Below are 25,795 nucleotides of genomic sequence, written 5' to 3' on the forward strand. Positions count from 1 at the left end.
ATGAAAAATTCAGTTTATGGTTCATATATTACAATTTAAAATGTAGTAAAAATATCATAAAATATTACCCTATAAATGCATAATGATAGAAAGATTGATCAAAAGTTGCATTTTAATGTAGACATTATTTTTGCACAGTAAATGGGAAAAGATTGATCATCTGTTAAATATAGGTAACAGTTCAATGGCTGTAGTACACTTTTGAAGAAATATCAGAGAAACAACTTGTGTTGGTGTCTCATGTACAGTAATAAATAAGATAAATATTTGACTGTATAAAACATCTTTTAAGCAATGCTAGAGAACAAACAGACCCAACCACATTCAGTGGTTTCACTCCACCTTTGATGCTCACAAAACTTCCTCTTGCCTCTCTCATCATTCATTAGCTTGATAAATCAATATAATTAACATCACTCTCTGAAAGGAGTCAATGGAACAGTCCCTTCACAGAACTGGACCAACTGAGGTGTGCTGTGTTTGTGTGGCCACATCTCAAACCCCAAGAACTGCACTAGACCACCTAGAATAAATTGCTCAGATTATTACATATTTAGACTGGACTATGATATAATGTCAACTTGTTTGATTCTCTTATATATGTAAACTCTTTTGTCATTTTATAGACAAACATATGGACTTAGGATGTAAGAAACATACCCTTAGAATCTCAAATATTATTTAAAAGGTGAGTGGTGTAAATATTTCTTATTTATTCCAATCATTACTTTTAGTTGGACCAACAGCCTCTGTCATAGCCATTTGGCAATGAATAAACAGAGATCAGCAGGTATCTGCTTCTTTCATGTAATAACTTAAAGAAGGAATTTCTTTCATGTAATTAATTGAAAGAATGCAGTGCTGCTGTCTCAGTACATCTGTCAAAGCCCTCTGGGAGTTTTTATGTCTCCACAGCATAGACTGGGTCATTTAACATCAACAAGGTTCCTCCTACATAAATGGTATCCAGAGAGAAAGACTTTCATCAGAACAAATATACAGAACATTCTTCCCAATTTTTAACACCTGTAGGAGAGATTGTCAGATATCAGAATTATTTTGTCCCATGTGGTAGGCAGTATCCCCTCAAAGACAACCACATCCTAATCTTGGGAATTTGGGAATGTTGCATGGCAAAGAGAAATGAAAGAAGCAAACAGAATAACAAATGCTAAAGATTACCCTTAAAATAGAGAAATGAGCCTAGGTTACCCAGGTGAATCCAGCATAATCATAAGTGTCATTAAATGTGGCGGAGGAAGGCAGAAGAATCAGGGTTATAAAGTGGATATAAGAAAAACTCAACTAGCCATTGCTGGCTTTGAAGATGGAAGCAGGCCATGAGCCCAGGGTCACAGATAGCCTTGAGAATCTGGAAAAGCAAAGAAAACAGATTCTTTCCTAGAGCCTCCAGAAGGGAACAAAGCCCTGCAAACACCTTGATATTTGCCCAGTAAGACCCATTTTGAACTTCTGAACTTCAGAACTACAAGATAATAAACTTGTATGGTTTTAATTCACGTTTATGGTAAGTTCTTATGACGGCAATAGGAAATGTGTATTAAACTGAAAAATAAAGTTTAAATGGAACCAAATAATCCACTTTTCCATTACCCTTTAAAGCATCTAATTAATCAATTATCATTCTGATCTCAGAACTTTTACAAAAAAGTTAGCAATAAAAATTATAATGCTAATCACTCTTCTTGCTTTCAGAGATACAAACAGTATTACCAAGGAATAACAAAGTTGTTCATTCCTTATTCTTCATGTAAACCTATAATGTATGAAAATTAATTTGTGTCATCTTAAAAATAAAAGCAATTGTACATATTATTAAATGTGAACAGTCTAGTCTGGCTAAGTAGATAAAGCAATAAGCTTATAAATTACCTTACTAACCAACCATTTAATATGAGTAACCTGTTTCCCTTCTAAATTCTGTGTATATTACTGTCAGACGAACCACTTGGAAAATATCCAAGTTTTGCAGTGCAAGAAAACAGCAAAAAACAAACTTATTTTTAGTGATTTCAATGGGAAGTAAGCAGAGATAATTTCTGAGCTATGACAAAATACTGAGTCAAGCCATCTCAGAACATTCACATACCAAAGAATTATTATTCAAGTCCATCTTCCCAGCAAATGGCCCCCAGGTTGTTCCCACAGGAAGTTGCTGCCGACTCTGAATTTTTCGTTCCCCATCTTTCTGAAACACCTCCAGCTCTCCTGCAACAAGGAAAATAAAAGTGTTTAAAACACTTGAATTTGTGCCTCAACAACAGCCACCTCTTTTTGTGTTTGCTTTACATGTACAATATTCTAGAGAATCAATTATGCTTGTCTAAAAAACAACTGATCTTGTTAATCCTGAGACAAAAATAAAACTTGTCCTTATAAGTATATACAATTTTAGTCCAACTTCTTTCTTGCACATTTTTACATATTATTTACTAAAGTAGAGTCTTTTTTTTTTTTGGCGGTGCTGGGATTGAACATAGGGCCTTGTGCTTGCAAGGCAAGCACTCTACCAACTGAGCTATATCCCCAGCCCATGAACTTGAGTCTTTAAGAACTTTGATAATACTTCTTCAAAAAAGTACTGGTCCAATGCCAAAACAGGGTTAACATTCTTACATTTATTCAAGACTCTTGGAGAACAATATCTAGAGGTATTTAAAAGGACTTGATAATTTTTTTAAATTAGTACAATTTCTGTGTATAAAATAGCTACATGCACAACAAGTAGCAACACTTGCTTTTCAAATAAAAATGTTTAGACAAAATTGTTACTTTTCTGTGTTTAATATTTTGAGTAGGGTTTTATGTTATTAAAAGGGTTTGGACAAAAACACTTAAGGAATCCTCAGTTTAGGACTGTTTTCTTCCTTTCATTTCCTCCAGAGTAATATTTTGGAATCATTAAAGAGAACCAAGAAATAAAGACAACATAAACAACTGAATAAAGTAGAAATTGATTAAAAGCTTGCTACAGTAACATACAGAATTAAAAAAAAAAAAAAAGAGGGCACCAAAACTTCAAACAATGGCCATCAGCCTAAACATGATTTGAAACAAACAAACAAACAAACAAAATCTCAATCAGGAATTGTAGTTTCTCTTTAAATAATTAAATCAATGATACTTCTACCCTGACAATATTGCTGTGTTATTTACCATACAAAAAGTTTTATATTTAAAAATGTCATCTACTTTTTAAAAAATTTTCTTAACTTGTCAGTGGATCTTTATTTTATTTACCTGTGGTGGTCAGAATCGAACCCAGTGCCTCTACACATGCTAGGGAAGCGCTCTACCACTGAGCTACAACTCCCACCCTCTAGTTTGTTGTTTTTTAATGGTATTTTTCTCAGCAGACATAGGACTGGGAAAGAATCAAGTAGGAAGAAACATAAATGAAAATGGAGGAAATCTGAAATGGAATAGAATGCACTAAGTAACTGCATTTTCTGAGTGATACATAAGTCATGATAGGTACATATTATGAAATTGTTGCTCTGACTTCTTAAGCCAAGCGCTATCTTCCAGCATGTAGATTCAGTCTTGATGTTTTTAAAGGCAACATCATCAATTTGAGTTCAAATATTTCTTCTTTATTGCTCTCCATTTGTTACTATTTTAATAATCAAAATACCAGACATAACTTTTCATGTTTATATTATTGCTTATCCTGAAAGCCAAAAGCAAAGTACTCAAACTATAATCAGCTAATATATTGTACAATGGTAAAACTGTTTCCATTACGAAATATAAATTTTCTTCCTAGACAATGAAGAAGCAATGCTCAGAACAATTTCATGTTCATAGTCAAAAATTGACCTTTAAGAACGATACTCCATTCTTCTCAGGATTCCTTCCTCTACCACTTGACAACTATACTGAAAATGAAAGAACTCAACTAACAGATACACACTCATCAACGTTTTTCATTCTGGTATCTATCTCAGCCACTAAAGATGATCAGCAGTGAGAGCCTGGCATGGTGGTGCACACCTAAAATCCCAGTCACTCAGGAGGCTGAGGCAGCAGGATCGCAAGGTCAAGGTCATCCTATGCAATTTAGCAAGACTCTGAAAAGTATTCTTGGGTTAAATCCCCAGAAATTGAACACACACACATACACACACACACACACACACACACACACACACACACACACACAAAATGATGATCAGTAGTGAGGAAATTAAATCCTGAAAAATTCAACAGGTCCAGGCTTCTAAAAGACAGTTTTACAGTAAATAGTATATTAATGCTCAAGTATCAAACAACAAAGCTTATTCAGAGTCCAGAGAATCTGAAATTATAATAATTTATTTTTGTTCTGTGGTCTAACCCATTTCTGAGATTTTCTTCTGAAAGTGTTTTTCACCCTTGTGCAATCTTTTTCATTAATGGAGTGGAATCCACAGCCTTGTATAGAAACTTCCTTAAAGGCAGAGCATAGTTAACAATCTACTATGTCAAAAAGAAATCAGTGGGAAGATGTTTCTAAACGTATGCATGATCATGTGCAATAATGTCATTTAAACTTTTTAAGATGAGTTTTCTAATTGAAAACAAACTGCCTAATTTCTGTCAGATAGGAGTTCTATTTTTTCAACCATGTTTACATTTGAACATTTCTTTATAATTTGTGATTTAAAAATGAAAGATATTTCAATCCCTCAGCTAAATTCTACTTAAGAATATTTTTTGTGCATAAAGATGATGCCTAAATAATTTGCTTGTTTTTACACATAAAAAACCTCAGTCATGTCACAATTTAAATGCTACCAGAGAAATTGTGAGAATATCTGAAAACCCTTTGAAAAAGCAACTCTTCCCTTCTGTCTTCTACTGCCATATTTCATTTGTAAAGGGTTCATACTCAGTCAGTGACTTCTTATCTAGACCCGTGGATTTACAAGTAGGTCTGCCTTTTAATGGATTAAGAACTACAAATGTAGAGCAGATCATATAGTGATAATCAAATATCTCCAAAGTTCTTGAGATGTCTCTGACTACGTGTTAAAATTTTAAACAGACCAAAAATTCTTTTATGAGCAATTAAAGATGACCCCAACACAAAGTCCAGTAATTGCCCAAGTCATCAGTTCATCCTCCCAACTTTATTTAGACAAGTCAGCAAAGCGCATTCTCCTTTCTTACTTACCAAGAAGCTACATTGAGGTTTGGGGAAATCTTTTCTGTTGCTGAAATGATTTTTAAAAATTCATTTATTCACATCGGTGTTTAGAGAAAAACCACAAGCATAGTGCAAATAATTAACATGTATGCAGTATTAAGACTGAATAGGTTAATTACAGCAAGAGAAGTACACTATTGTATAAATGGAAGTTATATCTAACTTATATGTTGCTTAAGAGTCTGATAATTTAAATTTTTTTGAGGATTAATCAGTGTCATGAAATAGTGGAAACATCATTGCTCTAAAAGTGAGAAGGTGTTTAATGTCCTTAAATAAATTTAATAAGCTACATCTGTTCTAAGTTCTGGTCTGCCATAGTTAGAAGAGGGGTCTCTACTCGCTGGCTACTTGGTAAGCCCTTTTCCAACTCTGACACGCATATTAACCTGATTTTCTTTTGCAAGATGTGATACATTACAAGAGACGGAAAGAGCACTGGACTGGTGAGTCCCATGTCCAGGATCAGCTTTTCATAAAATGTATGCTTGACTGAAATGATCAGACATTTTGAAATCAGAGGGCAAAGTTCCAATTCTCACCTTGATTGTTTGCCATTCCTTTATGCCTCCTTTCACTCATTTATTTATTCCACAAATCTGTATTTGGTATCTAAGAAGAACTAGACAGTGAGTTAGGCCCAGGAATAAAGCAACAAACAAAATAAGCCTAGAGGTAGAACACAGTGATAGAAAGGGAATTCATATGGCTTGCAGAGTTGAAGTCACAGAACTTAGTAATGATTTGAATGTTAGGGGCTGAGGTCAGTGCCCGTGTACCTACCCTTGGGCAATCAAGGGACTGACTGAAAATGTGAAAGAAGAGGCATTACTCAAGGATTCTGGAAATTGATGAAGGTAATAAAAGAACTAGAGATGAGATGGCCTTTGTAGGTTCCTGAAGTGAAAGGGATTTTCTAGAATGGGAGGCCAGAACACAGCCTGGGATGGGTTCCAAACTGAATGGGAGAAGAGTAACTGAACTAAGCCAGGTGATACAAAGCAAGTTACTTAACTCTTTGAACTTCACTTCTTGCATACAAAAAAGGAATTATGAAATCATTCTCCAATGGTTGCTGTGAAGATAAAATCAGATAACACATGCAAAGTACCTAATAAATATTTACTAATTCACCAAAAATAAATTGCAGCAAAGCAAACACACACATACTTTCATCATCATATCCAATTGTTCACCAGTGTCTGTGTTCACATTCCTTCCTTGTCACCTCTATCCAAATCACTCCCCATACTTGGACTTACCAGCATCTTCTAGCTTCAACTTTCTTATCAACATTTCCCAGGTTTTTATCAACTCACACTTAAATGACCAACTAGTTGCAGTTCACTCCAGGCCCAATTCAGTTTTCAAATCCCCACCAGGATAAACTTATTAAAACTTCACTCTCAGCTTGTCACCTATTTGAATGAGTTCCTGCCCTAGCTCCCTTTGGACATCTCAACTGGGAACCTGTGTCCTTGAATTTTAATCCCACCATAAGGTTGCTCCACAGTGTCTGCCTGACTTTTGGGTCCTACTCCACTCAAGAATGTGTTCTTCCCCCAATCAGGAAAATCTTCTTCACCGTGCCTTCTTCCTTGTCTCCAGTTCAGCTCCCACAATTTTCTGAGAATTGTTCTTGCTACCTAGCATACACACCATCTTTCTGCCTGCCTTAAGAGATTGTATTAAAGTTGGAAGATTAAGCCCAAACTGTTCTTCTTCATGAAGCAGCTGTGAACTCAAGAACACGCTGAATTCTTCCCTCATGTCCCACTGCATTTACAGCCCAGTACCAGACAGTTTCACATTTAATTATTCCCTAAGGGTGTCCCTGAATAACTTAATCTACCTCAACAGGATTATAAATATCTAGATCTATGTGTATATGTGTTATTTTTGTTTATCTGCTTAAATAATATAGTTTTTGATGTGCATTATTTGCAAAATACAAGTTGCATACAATTAATTAGATAAAGATTTTTGTAATATCATGTACCTCAATGTTAAGAATGTTAAAGTTGATTCTAAAATCAAAAGAAGGTTGTCTTAATGTGTCTTCTCTTTGTATTAGAGAAATCATTCATTATTTGCTCAGCTTCTACCATACTTACATACAGTATCTCAACTGTGAAATAATGGAACAGATAGAAAAATAAAAGTTTCTCTTCTCTGTCCAGTTCACATTTCTATTGCTATCCTTCAAAAAGAAGCCCTATTTTTTAACATACTGGTTAAGTTTACAGAAAATATTTGAGACACATAGGATGGACTAATCAATTTTGGTAAAAGATAATATTGTTAGTGCTAAGGGCTGTTTCCCTTATCTTCTTGATAATGCATACTTTTAAAAGTCTGTGATTACTCAAAGACTTATGATAGCTTCACTTAAAAAAAAAAAAAAAAAAAAAAAAACTGCCCTAAGTAAAATCACTACCAAATATCCCTCAGCTTTAAACATATCAATCCAGTTTTGGTCTAAATAAATAAATTCACTACTTAAAAAAAATATCTGAAGTCACTAGAGATGTCCTCAAATCTTTTTCAAAGAAAGAGCTATCAAGACATTGTTTTGTCTCGTTTTAATAGAAGTCTTTCGATGGCTCTTTAGAAAGCAATGTAGATGAAAAGAGAAGCACACCAAAGGGGAACAGACAAGATGTGGGCCTTTTAAATAAAGTTATCAGCAATCATGCTTCAACTGAATTAGCATTAAGTTGAAGATATAAACATATATGGTATTTACAGAACATATCCTCTTAACTCTAGGCACAGATTTCATAGAAGGACATGGTTTCAAGTAAATGAGATGACAGAAGATTTATTTGCTGAAAATAAATTCTGGATTGGCTTAAACTTGGTTTTAAATATATAACCAAATTTCAAAGCAGACCACATGAATTGGCTCATAATATTTATCAGGCCTTACTATAGCAGAAGGCTACAGCGTCAGAACCCATATTTATATTTTCTTCATGGTTGGAAAACATTATACATCATGGTATCAAACATGGACAGCCCTGAAGTCATGCTGAGTTCAAAAAGCGCTCAAAGATTCTAAAAGTCTCAAAACATTTTCAAAGTCAGCCAAGGTGGTGAAAGTATGGCAGAGCTCATGCTATTTTATGGTTTAACCATTTGACAGCTGCCTGCCAGATACATGAGAGGGTTAGATCATTTCACTGCTGATTATCTGCACAGCCAAACCACAGTCTTGTCACTGAATTTCCTCAGGCATTTATAACAGCATGTTTCATCTGCATTTTAAGACAAATGGCACCATTTCTTTTACGCTATATTGATCCATCTCTTAGCATGGCTTGGCTTAGTAAATGATGGTTCTTCATTGGTGGCTACAAATTGCCTTTTAGGGATACCTTTTCTAATTTTCCTTCTCAGTTTTTGAGTCATACAGTCACAACACACACTAAACTAGTTTTGAACATAAACTTGAAATACGACATTTCCTATTCAAGTACTCCAGTCAAACCCTGATAAATCAGGCTGGCCAAGCAGTGATCTTATCCCTTCTGACTCTTTAATAAATCGAACCTTGTAAGTTCCTACTGTTGGAAGTTGTCACTAAATGAAATTGTGACCTTATCCGGCGCATGAACTTATCCTGCTGACAACTACATTTATTGTGTGGATAAGAAAGGGGAAAAAAAAGAAAAAAAGAATAAAGAAAAAAATGAGATATTTGATAATTCTGATCTTAGCCATATGTAACTCTAACAGATGGGATCTTTTTGATGTTCCATTAATGATTTGCCAAAGATGAGTCTCAACTTAGAGAAAAATGCTCACCCTAGGTAAGTGCTGAGGGCACTGCAGATGGTATTAAAAGAGCATGAAGAGGAACTGGGTGACAGCAGTGAATCAGAAGCTATTAGTCTAACACAAAGAGCCCTGAATTAGCTTGTAATTGCACTGGAAAAGATAACATAATGGTGGTGGCAAAATAGAAACATTCCCTTTTCACACAATACATTCAGTACCTAAAAACTCTACAAGAAGACACTGGAATTGTCTAAAACCTAGAGCAACCTAAATCAGTGCATTTCTCAAGAATGTAAAATGCTCCCTTGGGTTGTAGTTTCTAAGAAATCGTAGGAATCAATGTGTACAGCATTGTTTAGGAAGCAAATTGACATGTGTATGCAACCAAATATTGATAGCATTTACAAACTTAGGAATCTTCTATGTTATTATTCTGACTGGCCTTAAGGATCAATTCTGAGGTATTCTTTCTATCTACCACAAAGTCCATTGAAACCTGCCCATATCATCGCCAAGATAGAAAAGTAGTAGAGACACAATATTATTGGTAATGGAGTAGAAAATTCTGGGTGCTTTTTAAAAACAATACCATAATCTGAAATAACTGGAAAACTATCATCTGCATATTCATAAAATAAATTTTATTCTATGGAGAGACCATGTTCAAGGTTGGGAGAAAGACATTGCCATATTTTGCCTTTTGCTCTAGGGTCTATGTAAATGAACAAAGAAGCAGGAAGAAAAAAAGCCCATCATAGGTATCGGAAGATAGATATTTACCTGGAATGTAACTAGCTCTGGCAAATGTTTGGAAAAGTCATTGGAAGGAGGAGCTGCAGCCATTGGAGACTTCTCAGCTGCTGGAAGGAGAAGGGGGAGTCCACACTCCTTGCTCAGAAACCTGGCACAGTGTGCTTCTCTGCTGCCAGAAACCCTCTCTGACCTTCCAGACAACACTCCTTGTCACAACAGGCTGACCTAATACCATTTCCTGATCCAAATCTTGAGAAACAGAGGGAGGTTATGTTTTGGGAGCTCTGCAGTGCGGGGGGAATCATCATGGAAGAAAGTGGGCTTGGCTGACGGACAGAGGAAACAGCAGTGGGGCAGCAGTGGCCAGCAGTCAGTACACCAGCAGGAGGGACACAGAGGGGTCAGGACATGCAGAGTGCTGGTCAGAGAGGGCCTGTTTTTCCCCAGGAGGAGAAACTTCGAAGGAGAAATTTGGGATTAAAATCAACCATAGATCCTGTCTGGTAAATTAGGAAGGAATAATATTTAAGGAACATTTAGGATAAGAACATCAATGAAATTCATTGCTATTTATGGTTGTAAATTTGAGTTAACATTATTTAATACTTCGTCAACAAGTACTCTGTTAAAATTGTATGCTTTCTTCACAGGCTGCAATCATTAAGAAAATAGTTCCCTTACAAAAGAACTTACCACCAGTCATGGCTGATTTTTAGTGACCACATAAACTCTTTCGTTACTTAGTAGATGCTGGCTTAGCTCTATGCCTATAATAAACAAAGATATAGTCATATTTTTCAACAAGGTGAGAAGAGTTAGATGGAGATGAAAGTCTGTACTGAAAGGCTTGAACAGATAAACATTCCTAGGTATCATCATAATAGGATCAGTTTTGCCTGGAAGGGAAGGTCTGTGTATGAGGCTCCAATTTGGGAGTGGGAAATTGACTTTTTGGAACACAATATGAGAGAACCAAAGGATGGCAGAATGAAATAACAGATGAACAATTAACCTGGGAAAAAATAGGGCATTACTGTAAAAGCTCTTAATCTAATCCAAAGAAGTAATCATGCACTGATAAAACTCTTAGTCAATATAAATGTGCAGACGACGCATCTAAAAGTGGCATCCCATTATAGATTTTTAAATTTTTATTTAGAGAACAATACAAAAAGTACCATTTGTTTAGATTTTTCAAGAGAGTTTAAAAAATAAGGTAGAAATAGAGTCCTAAAGATCCTTAACATATCACCAATGAACATTAATTCTAGGACTCTTGAGTTTATCCCCAACACTATTGCCATTTCAACACATACAATATTGAAATGTTCCAAGAAATCCCCAAATTTAAGAAAATAAATCCTAAGCAGTACTAAATACTAAAGCAGTAACTGTATCACTTTCATAATTCTTTTACTGTGTGCCACTTCCCATGATAGCAATATATATTTATTTAGTTTGAAATCATCTTAGAGCCTAGAGGATGTAATTTCTAGACCATAATACTGACACAAAGTTGCTTATTTCTAAAATTTGAACTTGATATTGTTTTTGGTTTTACAAAATACTGAATATGTTTTTGGTTTTACAAAATACTTCCGAAAGTCTAATTTCTAAAGATCAAGCAAGCCATAGTGATTTCCTCAGAATATAGGAGACATTGTTGATGCTTACATATTTCCACGATTGTATATATTTTAAGGTACACGTAAATGACAAGAAATTGTGCAGAATGCAGACTCCTTAACACTGCTTTAGGTTCACCACATGATCAATGTTGTGTTTTAAAGGAGTTCACTGCATAATGTATTTCTCATGTTATGTTTAAACCCTATCATTCTTTCAAGTTTCTCTGCCACCTCCTAATGAACACTTCCCTGATTGACACAGCCTCTGCTTGTCAGGAGTCCAGAGTTGATTTTCCCTTTCAATTCTCACAATATGGAATTTTTTTTGAGTCTCATATTTTTCTTCAGTTTCTTCCTTACAATACTATCTGCCCATATATAGTGGCAACTTTCTATGTACCTCCATAGTGCTTTGCACCTGATAGGATTCTACAAGGGATACAAGGAAGGTATAATTTTACCATTGAATTTATTGCACTGGGGCCCAAATCTAAAGGGACTTGAAGTTACAAAATCAGTAGCAATATAAGATTCCGGTCTTTGTTTTCTGACCCTCTCATACTTTATCAGACTGTCTCTTCTTAAAAAAAAAAATTAACAACTTAACTGGGTGGAAGTATTGACCTCAAGCCCCAGTATCATATCAGCAGCCATTAGAGTGGATTCATTTATAAGATTAGCTGCCAGTCAATTTGGAAACCAGAATGTGCATGCCTGAAGGATAGGGCCACAGGGCGAGTTCTGAAGGAGGCAAGGTGGTTGGAAAGATTAAAAAACAAAACACTAGGAAAGCATTGCAGGAAGGAGAGTAGTAAACTTATTATGGGATTATCAGAGTTCAAACTAAACTTTTACATTTCTGTTCCAAAAGTTTCAGAAAGAAGAAATTTAAGATACAAGTGTTTAAGACAATGGACATCCCCCTCCCAACACGGACAATTATTCTTCAGAGAAAATATTTAGTTACTAAATAAATAAGTGGGAACTTGTCTGATTAAGTATATCATTCATCTCTAGCATAATAAATGATGTATTTTAAGCTTTCCTGTTCAAGAATACACAGTGTAAAAGACACTTGAACACTTCAAAATGACCCCATCTTTTCATTTGCATTGATATACTTTATACAGAGATAATTCTCAGATGAGAAATTGTACAGTTATTGCAAACAAGCAAATCTGGTGTCCTCACTGTCTAATGTTTAACACACCCACTGAGTTAAGTGTGAATGCTTTAAAAATATATGTTATTCTTCTTTTCTCCTCTCTTCTTTTTCTTTGGCTTTTTTCCTTCCAAAATGAAAAATGCAGTAGAAATGTGTCAGAATTGAAGGAAGGAAAAAAGGAAGAAAGGAGGGAAATAAAGAAGAAGGGCAGAGAGCTGGCTGATATTATGACTCATGAGTATAGTTTTGATAAATTCAGCATTTGCTGCTCAGATCTAAGATTCGATTCTTTCTTCCACATAGAAGGAGCTGCATCTAAAAACATCATTTCTGAGAAGTGGTCCCAAACAGAGAACCTGTACATATACTCATTCAGAACATGAATCAAGTACCCCAACAGGAATTAAATTTCTGCACACAGAATTATTTCCAGAACAATTTTATACATAGAACCACATTCAACTGAACTTCATCTAAACATACATTTATTCATCCAAAAGTATTTGTTAAGTACTTCTAATGCTGAGTGCAATGTGGGTACTAGAGATAGAAACAAGAATCTAAAAGCACATCTTATGTGACTTATTCTAAGGGTGGTGAGATAATTATGATCCAATATAAGAACATAGCATAGATTTTGGTGAGGAATAGAAAATAAAATTTGACCATCAAGAAAAAAAGTTCTCCCCAGGGAATCAAGGATGGCATCAGGAAAGGCTGTCAAAGAACCAAAGCAATATAGACTCCTCTTTGAACAAATCAAAAAAAGAACACAATACAATGTTAACATGAATATTTAAACAGGTTTGTTATGTCACAAATAAAACTGTTTGTGAGGCAAGGTTCAAGAATGAGAACACATTGCCTTGAGATAAAATGACTGCCAAATTGGAAGGCACAAATGGCTGGCATTTGTTGTGAGAAGCAGCTCTAAGACCATAGAAGTTATAAATAATGATTGAGAGTTTCTGCTGTTCAATGCTGTAGTTAGGTTCATCTTAGTCAAAATGATATTTCTAAAACTTGTTACAAAATATAAGATGCCTTTTACTGAAATAATTATGCCCTTTTATTATATAACATTCTTACTACTAGAAAAAATTTACTTTGCTCTTTTTTGATGATTTTATATATTGTTGAAATAATGATCCTGTGAAGTTATCACCTCATATCAAGTGCTAATGATCAGAAGTGAGCTCATCTGTAAGTGTATCTACTGTGTCCTCTCAGTTTACAATGTTTAGAGATAGAAAATCCTTTTTCCTCCCTTTTTCCTATGACTGACTGACGAAGTGAAGTTCTGATGAACTCACGCAGAACTGATGGCATGATGCTTGCATCTAAATCAAGCACCCAGGAGTGAGCACAATTATCTAAACTATGCCTATGATGCAGAAGTCAACTTCTCTTCTTTAAAAAAAAAAATCCCCATATGTTTAACATCATGATTAGTGCTTGATGACTCTATCAGAATGCTCAAATAGTTTTAAAGGTATTACATTTAAAAGACATTTTAAAACTCTGCTATGATGAATGTTGCCTACAAATCTCAAGAGATTACATAAGTAAGTATCCGAGGCTAGAAAATATGTTTGGAATAATGTATATCTGCTCATATGAAGAGGTTTTTATTTTTAAAAGAAAGAGAGTATAAGGGCAAAGAAAACTTACCATAAGCTGCCAAACAAACCAGTGGGGTCTGATATTCTCTGTAGATTCACTGAATTAATCACAATCAAAGACAGTAGATAGCATTTGTAAATCTACTTTGGTTTCTTTAAATTGTTCATCTTAACTATCGGATATCCAGAATAGAGTTAAAGTATAATAGGTACAGCAATATGGAAATCATTATGCACATTTCTTAGCTTGAGTCAAAATGATGATTTGCATTACAAAGAGCGCAGGCATAAGCATTTTACTTTCAATTTGTAGTAAGAATTTATAATATTTTCTCCTCCACCAAATGTATGAGTGACCCTCAATTTTTATTTTCTAATATAAGGAAGCTATGATACTTTTAAGAGCTTGTTGGGAAATAATGGCAAATACAGATGATCAGATGACAAATGAGACATCATTAAGTATGACTGACTGTGATTCAATACCATATAAGAAACATCTTCATTGACCATCCTGAGCAATAGCCTGTAGTGTCTGTGTATCCAGTGACTTCTTGTTACTTACCTTGGGCATCAATTTAATTTCCTAATTGATCCTCATAAATTTGTAGTAAACATGAGACCATATTGGTTAAGGACTCAGTGTAATGCTGGGACTATAGTATGACTCAATGTATGCTATAAATTTTGTCTTAGCATTTTATAATTGAGAATAATAGAAAAAGACAATAAATCCAGATACTGTAACACATGCCTGTAATCTCAGCAACTTGGGAGGCTGAGGCAGAATGATCACAAATTAGAAGCCAGTCTAAGCAATTCAGCAAGACCCTGTCTCAAAAAAAAAAAAAAAAAAAAAAAAAAACCGAAAGAAAACGAAAATGAAGCAAATGGATTAAAACTACTTGCATTTAGTATATAGACTTGCTTGATAATTGCAATTGGTTAAACTAGTACTAGAACAACTTTTACTCCAGATGAAGGAAAAAAGAGGTATAGAAGAGTACACCAAAAACCCAAAGGTGACAGGAACAGCTCCCACAGTTAATTCTAGTCACAGGTAAGGGATAGATTCAGCCATAGTAACCCCATGCTGGTATTTCTTTCTTGCTTCATAGCTAAGCCAGGCAAAGGTATGTAGCTGTGAAGGTCAACATCAAAGTGGGTCACCCATTCCATTTCCAGATAACCAGGATTAACTGCTCCACTGACATTATCCTGACATTATAGAGTCCCAGAGAGAAGAAAATGAGGAATACGCTTGTACATTAGTGAAAAGATCCTCGCACAATCACATTTAAAACACAAGAAATGTTTATTCTATCTCACTGACCATCATTAGATGTTTTCATATTCTTCAAGGGTTCTCAACTATAAAATAGCAAAGATTAAAATGTACAACATTCAGTATTTACAATATGCTGGACATCGTACTGAGTTATCTCTGTGGTGTCACTTTCACAATAGACTTTGGGAGAACCAATTGGTAAATAAACTAATGTCCATGGTAAACCACATAAAGTAAAAGCATCTTTATTAATTACCACAATCTTTTTAATTTTGAAGAATACTGGTCCTAGGTTTTCACAGTTATTTAGTGTAGACATAAAAAGTACCTCCTTTTCCATTCAACTCAACAGAACACTTTTGCTCAAATTAATGCAATTAAAAGTGACAATGTGGGAGAAAAGAGTTGATCAAGATTAAAGTGTAGCAACAATCATCCACTTACATGAGAGATGGCTACTAGGAAGTAGCATAATTTCCAAATAAGCGCTGATATACTGAATAATAATCACTCAACATACGATGTACAATTACATTATAAAGCCAGAGACAATCCTAACTTCTTGAGAGGGAAATTGGCAATATTCCAAGTACAAACAGGCACTCTCTTGAATATTTCTTCAAAAACATTAATCGCCATTGTCACTCACACTTATGAAATCTCTTTTTAAAATTAAAGTTTAGTCCTTAGAATCTACTAAATGCAGATATATTATTATTATCATTACTTCATTTATTTTGGTCATTTTAATAATTTAAGCTTCTAAATCAAGAACACTAAATCTAAACAAAGCACATTTTTCAGGAAAAAATGGTATTTTTCAAGTATATTATAATTCATCCTTTTGAATTCACAAAACCAACAAATTATGAACAGATCAAGGCTACAACACAATGATTATATTTACTATGACTTATTACTAACTCGTGATAGGTCAGGAAAGATTATGAATCCATGAGCAAACATGGCCTTTAGTTCTGACCAATCCAATTATTGACTCATTTGCTGAAAAAACAAGTAGAAAATGTTGCCTTTGCATCTGAGCCTGCAACCATTTCACATTTGGGGATCACTTTCCTTAAGTAATCTGCTCAACTGAAGATCATTAAGTCAATACTTCAAATCCATGTTGCATCTACAAAGAAGCAAACACCCCCATCTTAATATGAAATCACAACCACATGAGTATATCTCCTATTCTCCAGAACATGGAGAATCATTTCAGTTTCAACTCTGTTATATAGACTTATGCTGAAGGCCGGAACTAGAAGCAGAAGAACAATATAAATGAGATTAGAAATGAGACTACTTAATAGAATAGATTCCAAAGCACTTAAGTGAAATTAATTTGCATATACACAATGCAATTAGAAGGGAAGAAGAGACCAGAATCATTAGGACAGGTTGAAAGAAGATTTCAATTACAAATCATGGCAATCTCTACTTACCTTGCTTAGAATACTGTTAGTCATAAATGTATTCTACTGTTTCAAATGAAAATGACAAATTTTCATTTCTTTTATAAATAGTGTAACACCTATGCTATGACCATCACTTAACCTGTAAACTCTATGAGGTTTATCCTGATCCTATTATTACAAAATTTATTTTGAAACATAATATTTTGTTTTAGTATTCTGCTATTTAAGAAAACTATAAAATTCAGATTTTATAACTCCATGTAGTGTATATAATACAAGAAAAATGGACATTAGGCTATCTTCCAAAATGCTTTTCAATAACTATGGACCCTCAGAATAGTCCACATCCCCACATGCATTTGTACCAACATCCACCAGAGCACCTGCCCCCTATAGCATGTGTGGGCACAGAAGTGTGTATATGATTGACAGCTGTCAATGTTAAAGTCTGGCTGACTGTTCTGGCTTAATGTGCTTCATGAAGGAAGTCCTCATGCCCGATTGTCATTGTTCCTTAGGTCTAGAACTATATCTGGACAAAATTAAAGGTTTAAAAAATGTTCTTTGAATATACAAAGAAAGATAGGAAGAAAGCAGGAAAGGGAAAGAGAGGAGAGAGGGGAGGGGAAGATACTTTTTGTAAAAGTGTGCAAAGTGACAAATTACAAATGTGAAGTGATAAATGAAAGAAAGGCTACAACACTTAAAAGACAGAAAACTAAAGATTCCTTCTTAACAATCTTCTAAAGTTTTAATTTCTTCTAAATATGTGAATCAGAAAATGAAAAAGAGAAATACTGGTGAGTTTTTATAAACTGAATTAATCCAGGGGGTCATATGGTAATGCTCCCATTGGCTGTGAAATTATGTTTGTATTCTACCTAACAATGTACTGTTCCAATCCATCGGAAGGGGTGACAGGGGTCCTATTTGTCTCTTGTGGAAGAAAAGAAGGTGAGTTGTTCAAGAGTTTTACTTCAGGATGTTCTTATTTAACTTCCAATCAAGTAAATGCAAATCAAACTAAATAACCTACTAATATCACCAAGATCTTTTATTGTCTTTAATTTCATGCATTCCAATGGATTCCCAACAAGTACACATCTTTTTGGTTTCTAAAAGCAACTTAACAAATCACCTGAATTCCTGGGTACACTTTTAGTCTTAGAAATGTTATGCAATCAACATGCGCACATGTTTAAGTGAAACAGAAGACAGCAAAACGAGATAAATGAAATGTTTCAATGTCAATATTCTAATTGTGATATTATAATACAGTTTTGCAAATTGGTACCATTGGGAAAAACTGGGCAATTGCATGAGGGACCTCTCTGGATTATATCTTACAATGTGCAAATCTATAATTATCTCAGTAAATTTTTCAATTAAAATATGAATTTACAACCTTGAGTGGTCATAAACTATTAATTTATTATTATCAAACAAAGCCAAGCAAATGGATTTCACCATATCCCACTAGAGATAATATAATCACAAAGTGAAGCAAATATGAACTATATGTTCTCGTGTTTTTGTTCAACTGATAGGGGAGAAAGGATCTTCAATAACTAAATATCCAAACCAAAAATTAAGTGATTGGAAATGAACACAATTCTTTTTTCAACATATTTTTTATTTATAGAGCTTAAATTATAATACTTTTATTCCTTTCAATAAATAAAAATTATTAAAGTAACTGTCAGAAAATGATTATTTTTCACGTAAGTATTACTGCTTAAATAAAAAGTATCCCCTCTTTTCCTGGTTTTATTCCAGCCAAGTCTGAAAAAATAGTATTTGTGACAATTTCTTTTGTTTTACTAATTTTCCAATATTTAAAAAGACATAAATTAACACTCAATATTGGTCTTCAAATATTGCTGTTTTCAGAAAAATAGATTCTTGATTTAAAAAAGTCAACAATTTCTTCAAAAGGACAGTGATTTAAGTGGCATTTGGAGTCTGTTTTCTCATCCATTCTTTTTTTGTGAGATTCAGATGCTATATCACAGCAGATAAAGTCATTACAATACTGCAATAAAATAGTGAAATATGAGAAATACAGTTCTGAAATGGATTTAATCTGTTACACTGTTTTAAATGGAAATATACTGTAAGATTATACATTTTGTAAAATGGCAACACAGATATTACTGCTCCCTGGTGAAAGATACTAAAAATCTCCATTTATTTGGCTGGTGTAGGTATGGCCTTAGGTGTACACCTACAAGTGAATTAAATTTAATTGCTTATTTTCAGTTTCCTCAGAAAGTACTGCCTTTAAGCAAGATGTAAATGCATTTAAATGGGTATGTTCATCTGAAACTCTGTTCAATAAGTCAAGTGTTTCTTCCAATATAGAAATTCCTCTTTGATCCAGGATATTCATGATATTTCACTTAAAAGTACAGGCACAGCATGGTGGAATTGAAAGAGAATATGTTTTGAAGTCAGATGGACATGGGTTTGAATTCCAGCTTTGCTATTTAATGACTGTGATAGCTGGACAGTTACTTAAACTGAAACTTGGGGTCCTCATTTATAAAAATGAGAGAAATAATACCTATCACAGAGAACACCTGAAGTAATTAAATTGTATAAGACACCTGGCATGATCTAACCTTAAACATGCACTTAATAAAATGAATGAATATTAAAACTTTGCATAGATCCTGTAGGGCAGAAAAAGGCAAGGAGGCCCTCCTTTCCCCCTTGATTTACAAATACACCAGATGCCTCATTTAAGACACGGGGTCATTTTAACTGTGAAGAAAAAAAAAAAATTGAATCTTACAGGTCAGTTTGCAATAATAACACTACCCAAACTACCAGCAACAAAAAAACTTTCAAAGGCATGCAGGCATTGAGCTGAAAATGTTCCATAACATTAAGTTAAATAATTTGATGAAATGGAGGCAAAGTAAAAAATGACTTCCATTTGAAATTTCTGAACATGGAACCCTGTTGCTGATTTCTTACTTTTAGTTCTTATTTACCTTTGTGATGTTAGAAAGCTTAAAATAAAAGATCCACAAAAGGGATAAGAATCCAGTCTGTTGAAATAATACTTTGAAATGTAGTAACTGTTTTTTAAAACTTAAACATTAAGATGTATATTACGTAGTTTCTTTTTGTACATGGAACAAGTATATTTAACAAGAGTTTCCCAACTAAGTCTCAAGAAGATTAAATCTATCAAATTTACATTATTTAAAGTAATATTAACCTGTCATTATTGGTTATAGAATAAATGTTATTATTACTCAATTTACAATATAACTAACACTTTGCCATAACTACTATGCACATTTAACTGGTACAAAAAACATGTGAAGTATGTCATTTCCACTTAGCAGATAAGAAGGCTGAGGCTTGATGAGATTTAGTTATTAATTCATAAAACCCTGCTCAAGTTGCAGAACCTGCATTGAGACACCTATGTGATGTCCACATGCATGCCATCCTAAAACATAAATAAATAAAATAAAACCCCTCTGAATATATTTTGCCCCCTTCTATAATCTCTAGTTAAAATTTATTACCAAATTGTTTTATATAAAAACATTATACCAAATAAAATAGTCTTAGACCTTGAAATAAAATAAGGGGGCATGAGGACACAGAGAGATGAGACAAAAAAAAAAAAAAAAAAAGAGAGAGAGAGAGAGACAGAGTTAAGAAAGCAAGAAAGAGAGTAAACATCCAAAGAAAACTGAACAGAAAACACTGAGGAAAACTCAATTTAATAAATAATACTTCTGACACTATTATAATAATAAGCACTACAGATATTTTGCTTTTTCAAATTATAAATAAGCCAAATTCTTTGGGCAGGTACAGGAAACACAAATGAAAAATAAAATACATAATTGCACAACCCAGATATGCCAAAGATGTAATTTTATTCTTGGTACACTTAAGGGATTTAGCATTTTCAAAATGATACAACCATCCCGTGATCTAACTGTGCTGATACTGGATAACTTTCTGTTTGAAGCCCTGTGACTATCTCCTACACCAATATAATTATACCTTTGCAATAAAAAAGAAGCATATAATAATCCAGGCTCTTTCCTCCAGCCTCACAAAGGTGCATGTAAATTGTGGGAGGTCAGTTTTATGGGTTCGGTTACTATCTATCATAGTCATGGCTACACATAAAATTGTCCTGTAGACAATAAATACATCTCAGGCAAAGCCTTATTCTTTCCCATGGTGTGTAGTTACTGCAATGGAGCTGTGGCTCTAAATGTGCAGTGTATTAAAATGCCTATAGCAAAAAATATTTCAGATATTTCTATGATGTTCACTCTAAACAAATTTCCATATGTAGGTGATCTGATGGTTCCCTGGAAGAATAGGGAGTCTCTGTCACTGATGATTCTACTTTGTATCTATACTCAGCAATTTCATGCATCAGTATCCCTTTTGGGCACCAAAATAAGGCTCTTTATAAAAACAACTAAAGTATATAAACCATAATGCATTATCACTTATGTTGTCTTAACAAAATAGCATTCATTTATCACTATAACACTAAATCCAGATATTTTGTGAGCAATATGTGCTGACAGTGAAGTCATACTATTATTGAGCTCTTCAGGCATCCAATCTCTTTTGGTGGTGTATTTGTCAGCTTTCCAAAATTAAAACAAAATACCTGAGGCTGGGTAACTTATAGAGAAAGAAAGTTTATGTAGCTCTGTTTTGGAGGTTGATAGTCCAAACAACATCATGCCAGCTAGGGTGAGGTCTGCTTAAGCTGTTTCATCATAGCAGATGTTATCAGGGTAAGTAGCATGTACAAGAGTGAGAGATCACTTAGTGAGCCAAGAAGCCTGAACCAGATGCCAAACTAGGATCTCACAAGAACAATGTTATTTCCTTTGAGGCATGCCCTCAATGATATAAGAACTTTTTATCAGGTCTGCTATCTCTTGTTGTTTGTTTGTTTTCTCAGTGCTGGGGGTTGAAACCAGGGCCTTGCCCATGCTAGGCAAGTGCTCTACCACTGAGCTACTTTCCCAGTCCTTCCTGCTACCTCTTGACATTGTGATGTTGAGGACCAAACTCTCAAATTGAATCTTTGGGAGACACACAATTCATATCCAGACCATGGCAGGTAGCAAAAATTTTCCTGAAAAGCATTTGTGAAGCAAAAGGCACAAGAAGCAGAAGGAAAAAAACAAAAACAAAAAACAAAAAAACAATAAACCATGAACCATCTAATTGCTTTAATACAAATTAAGCCATATTTTTGAAAAAGATCAAGAACATAGCAATGATTTTGGATAGCTAAAAAAATATATGCCAGCATTGAATAAAGTCACAGATGAAGCTTTAAATTTTATGTTGATTATAGTTTCTTGGTATTTATAGGACACACAACATTGCCAATTGAACTATAATATGAAAATGTTGACAAGTAAATAGTGTATACCCTAAAGGAGAGGAGGTATAGTAAGAGCATTTCATCACTGTCCTAAACATAACATCTACCACTCAGGGCAAATAAATGTATCATTTTTAAATAGAATATTTTCTTCTTCCAGCAAAGTAAAGGAGACAGGAAGTAAGACAGGGAGCAATCATTCAAGGATTTATTAAGCATATTAGGGACAGTTTCTTTTGTCCTCAATCATATTGGGTGATATCTAAAGAAGCAAAGCCTTAATGAAATTAAAAACTTGATCTGTGCATAAACAGAACTGAAAACCAGATTGTACTGCACCATGGCTCCTCTTACTGTAATTTTCAAAAACCATTAAGATTATAACACCTATACTGTTTTATATGAGGAAAGATGACTTGTTCATTTGCAAAGATTTGTTGTCAGCAGAGAACCTATACAAAGATATTACAAGATACCAATAAAGGAAAATAAAATGAATTACCACTGCCATCATCTAGTCGCTGTAATAAGACTTCAATGAATGACAATTGTTTATAGTATTAAAAATGAGAATATGGTAGGTTTTCATCTTTTAAAGTTTTACAAATTTAACATAGTTGTTGGGCCATGGTTATATGATCCCATTTAGTAAGAGGAGAAGCAAGTAAAAAACATTTTAGGATCATTACCATCTCCATGACAATAGGAATTTGTGGTCAGGAACCACTATTTTCAATGTAGAAATACAAAACTCACAAGGTAACAAGAGACCCAGTCCCATACATTATAGCTCAAGTAAGTAGCTTTGTCCAGAGCAGACACTGATTTGATCACTTTGAAATGCCCATTTTATTGGACCCACTCCAAAGCACTCCCACAGGTTCCAAAAGGGAGCCTTGGCCGTATCATTCTTCCTTTCTGACACCCATTCTTCCCTGACAGCCCCATGTTTTAAGGAGTCTCCCTAGCACTAATCATGCTAATGGTATGTGATCATCTGGTTATCTTACTTGGTGCTCACAACTGAAAATAGCACTGAAAGCCAACAATGTGTCCTGTGTTCATAAATGTGTCTTTCGAACCATCTCAAGGAATGTTCAGTGTTTGTAACATGGACAGAGACCCTGTTATCTTGGTGCAAATAAAAGTAGTCCTTAAGAGAAATCTGTTTCTTTTTTGAACACTAAGAGAGGCCCTGACCTTCAACTTGAGGAGTACAGCATTAAACAAAAGAAAAAAGAAAAAAAAAAAAGATAAAATTCCACAGTAAACTGTGAAAAATAGAAAGGGACAAGGAGGAGTAAAGAAAATTGGCACAGAACACCAAGACTTACTTATAAATGACTCTCTCTTCTTTTAAGATAATCAGCAATATCCTCCCAATAATAATACCCTAAGACTAAAGAAAAACTGACCATATGGAGAAAATTAGTCTAAATCTTAAAGTATACCATATTCATTATTAAATAGTAAAATTAAAATGGCAATATTCTCAGTAGGACCTGAAGTCATAATATATTTAGATAGTCCACAATTCAAGCTACATTTATTCTTTTAGAACTTGGAGCTAAATAACACATAACTTATTACAATTCACTATATGGGAATTTTATTTATACTGTTCTATAGTTTTGAACTGCCTCTTGTCCTAAATCAAAATCAGGGTTCATTAAAACTTTGAAATATTCCATAATTTTATGGAATTCAAAGGTTTCTGTCAAGACCTATTTCTTATGCAGACAGGTTCTTATCTCTAATTGAAATATTCCTAAGCCATGTGTAAAGCCTGGTAGTGTAAAACTAATGAATAGGTAAAAATATCAAATTCCTAATTTTGAAAACAAAGTCACAAAAGTTAAAAAGTCATAGTCACTTGTCAATACTGAAATCCATGAACATACATCTCCAGTATCCCAAGTAACATGCTTAGGACTGACACTCACTAATCAAAAAGTAGACAGAGCAAAACCCTCCTTTAGGGCTGAAATCTGAAGTCAGCTGGGATGTTGCGGTAATCAGGTGGATAGAGACACTATAATTTGCAGAGACCTCGTAGTCCTTCCAGGCCTGGGAATGACTTTTTACAATTCCTTTGAAATGCTGAAAAGAAGCCCAGAAAAATCAAAGGAAAGGATTGTTATCCAGAGAATCCAAACTGTAGACTCTAATACAAAGGGCCAGTCTGTTTTCCAAAGCAAACAACATTCTCAGTTCAAATGATGGCACACATGTTGAAATTCTGTTCATCTTCTGCATTGTAAGAGTAAGTTTTTTGAAACATTGCCTCAGCAGTCTTTCTTGTGGATATCAGGTTTAAAAGTGGCCCTCGGTCTACACATTGAGGATGACTTTGAAATTGTTTCTCAAAAGAGATGTGCACCAAATAGGATTGCTTCTAGTAGGATGCATTAATAAAAATAAAACCACAACTGTGACTCTTCATGGGTGCTACACAGAAACACAAAAGCAGTTTTGGAAACAGATTGTTTTTACTTTATGAATTATGAAGCTTCTATGGAAATCTGGATGGTAACATAAAGTAGTTATTTATTTAATGGGAAGGAGCGCCAATGGCACTTGGAATTTCCATTCTATTTATTCCCCAATGTACTCCTTCATATGTTTGATGCAGGACCTTATTTAAGCATTGTGGGGAAAATTTCTAAGAGCCCAATGCCATGTCTTAGGAGGTACACCATGTATTAGGAGAATACCATTTATGATCTAAATGTAACTAGTCTCTGAAACTTGCTGCTACTATAGACACATCTTGCTTTGGCCATTTGGAAGAAGGCACACTCCTGATTCCCTCCAATCTGCTCTCATACCACAGCCAAAGCAAGCTTTTCCAAACTGTAAACTCATCCTGTCCTCAGGCCCCATACTCCAAATAATTCAATGTCTTTGCAATGCTCTTAAGCCTAAAACAAAAGAAAAAAATCTTTAACACTTATTCAATGGTCTGGCTGTTTCCCTGTTCCCTTGTTTGCTTCAGACACACATATTTTCATGAAGCCTCTCATATGTATCAGGGATAAGAATACACAGGCTTTTTCTTCTGTATGAATATTCTTCTTCTCCTTTTTAATGAACTCCTATTCATCCTGAAGTCACACCTTCCCAGAAAAGTTTCCTCCTTTTACACAAACTACGTTCTAGTGGAAACGGCAGATAAAAACAGAAAGACAAGGGAAGAAAAAGAGGGAAGGAGTAAAGAAAGGAAGGGAGAGAGGGACTTGGGGAGGAAAGGAGGGAGTCAGAGGTAGGGAGGGAAGGTTAGGGAAGGGAAAAGAGGGCTTGGGGAGCAAGTCTGTGGAGTGGACAGCAGGTTTAGCAAACAGGTTCCTCTGTGCTGCTGGTCTTAGATGAACTAGAATGTAACTGATACCATATAGCTTCTAAATTCTCCAGGAAAACCTTATACGTTTTCTTTTTATAGATCACCAGATATATAAGAAGACTTTCCATTTTTTTTCCTGAAGATTTCTTAAGAGTCATGCATTTAAGCAGTTAAGAAACTTAGCACTTTATCTCTTT

At 34.4% G+C, this 25,795-nt stretch overlaps 1 protein-coding gene across 3 annotated transcripts in view; it reads right to left on the reverse strand.

The window, feature by feature from the left end:
* Zfpm2 (zinc finger protein, FOG family member 2) overlaps window positions 1–25,795 on the reverse strand; it is a 419,792-nt gene that overhangs the window by 209,267 nt on the left and 184,730 nt on the right. For all 3 annotated transcript variants that reach the window (XM_047561101.1, XM_047561111.1, XM_047561096.1), the window contains one exon: window positions 2,111–2,229. In XM_047561101.1, coding sequence (XP_047417057.1) covers window positions 2,111–2,229 — 119 coding nt within the window. The remainder of the gene's footprint in view (window positions 1–2,110; window positions 2,230–25,795) is intronic.

Source organism: Sciurus carolinensis, chromosome 1 (genome assembly GCF_902686445.1).
Source record: "Sciurus carolinensis chromosome 1, mSciCar1.2, whole genome shotgun sequence".
Taxonomy (NCBI): Eukaryota; Metazoa; Chordata; class Mammalia; order Rodentia; family Sciuridae; genus Sciurus; species Sciurus carolinensis.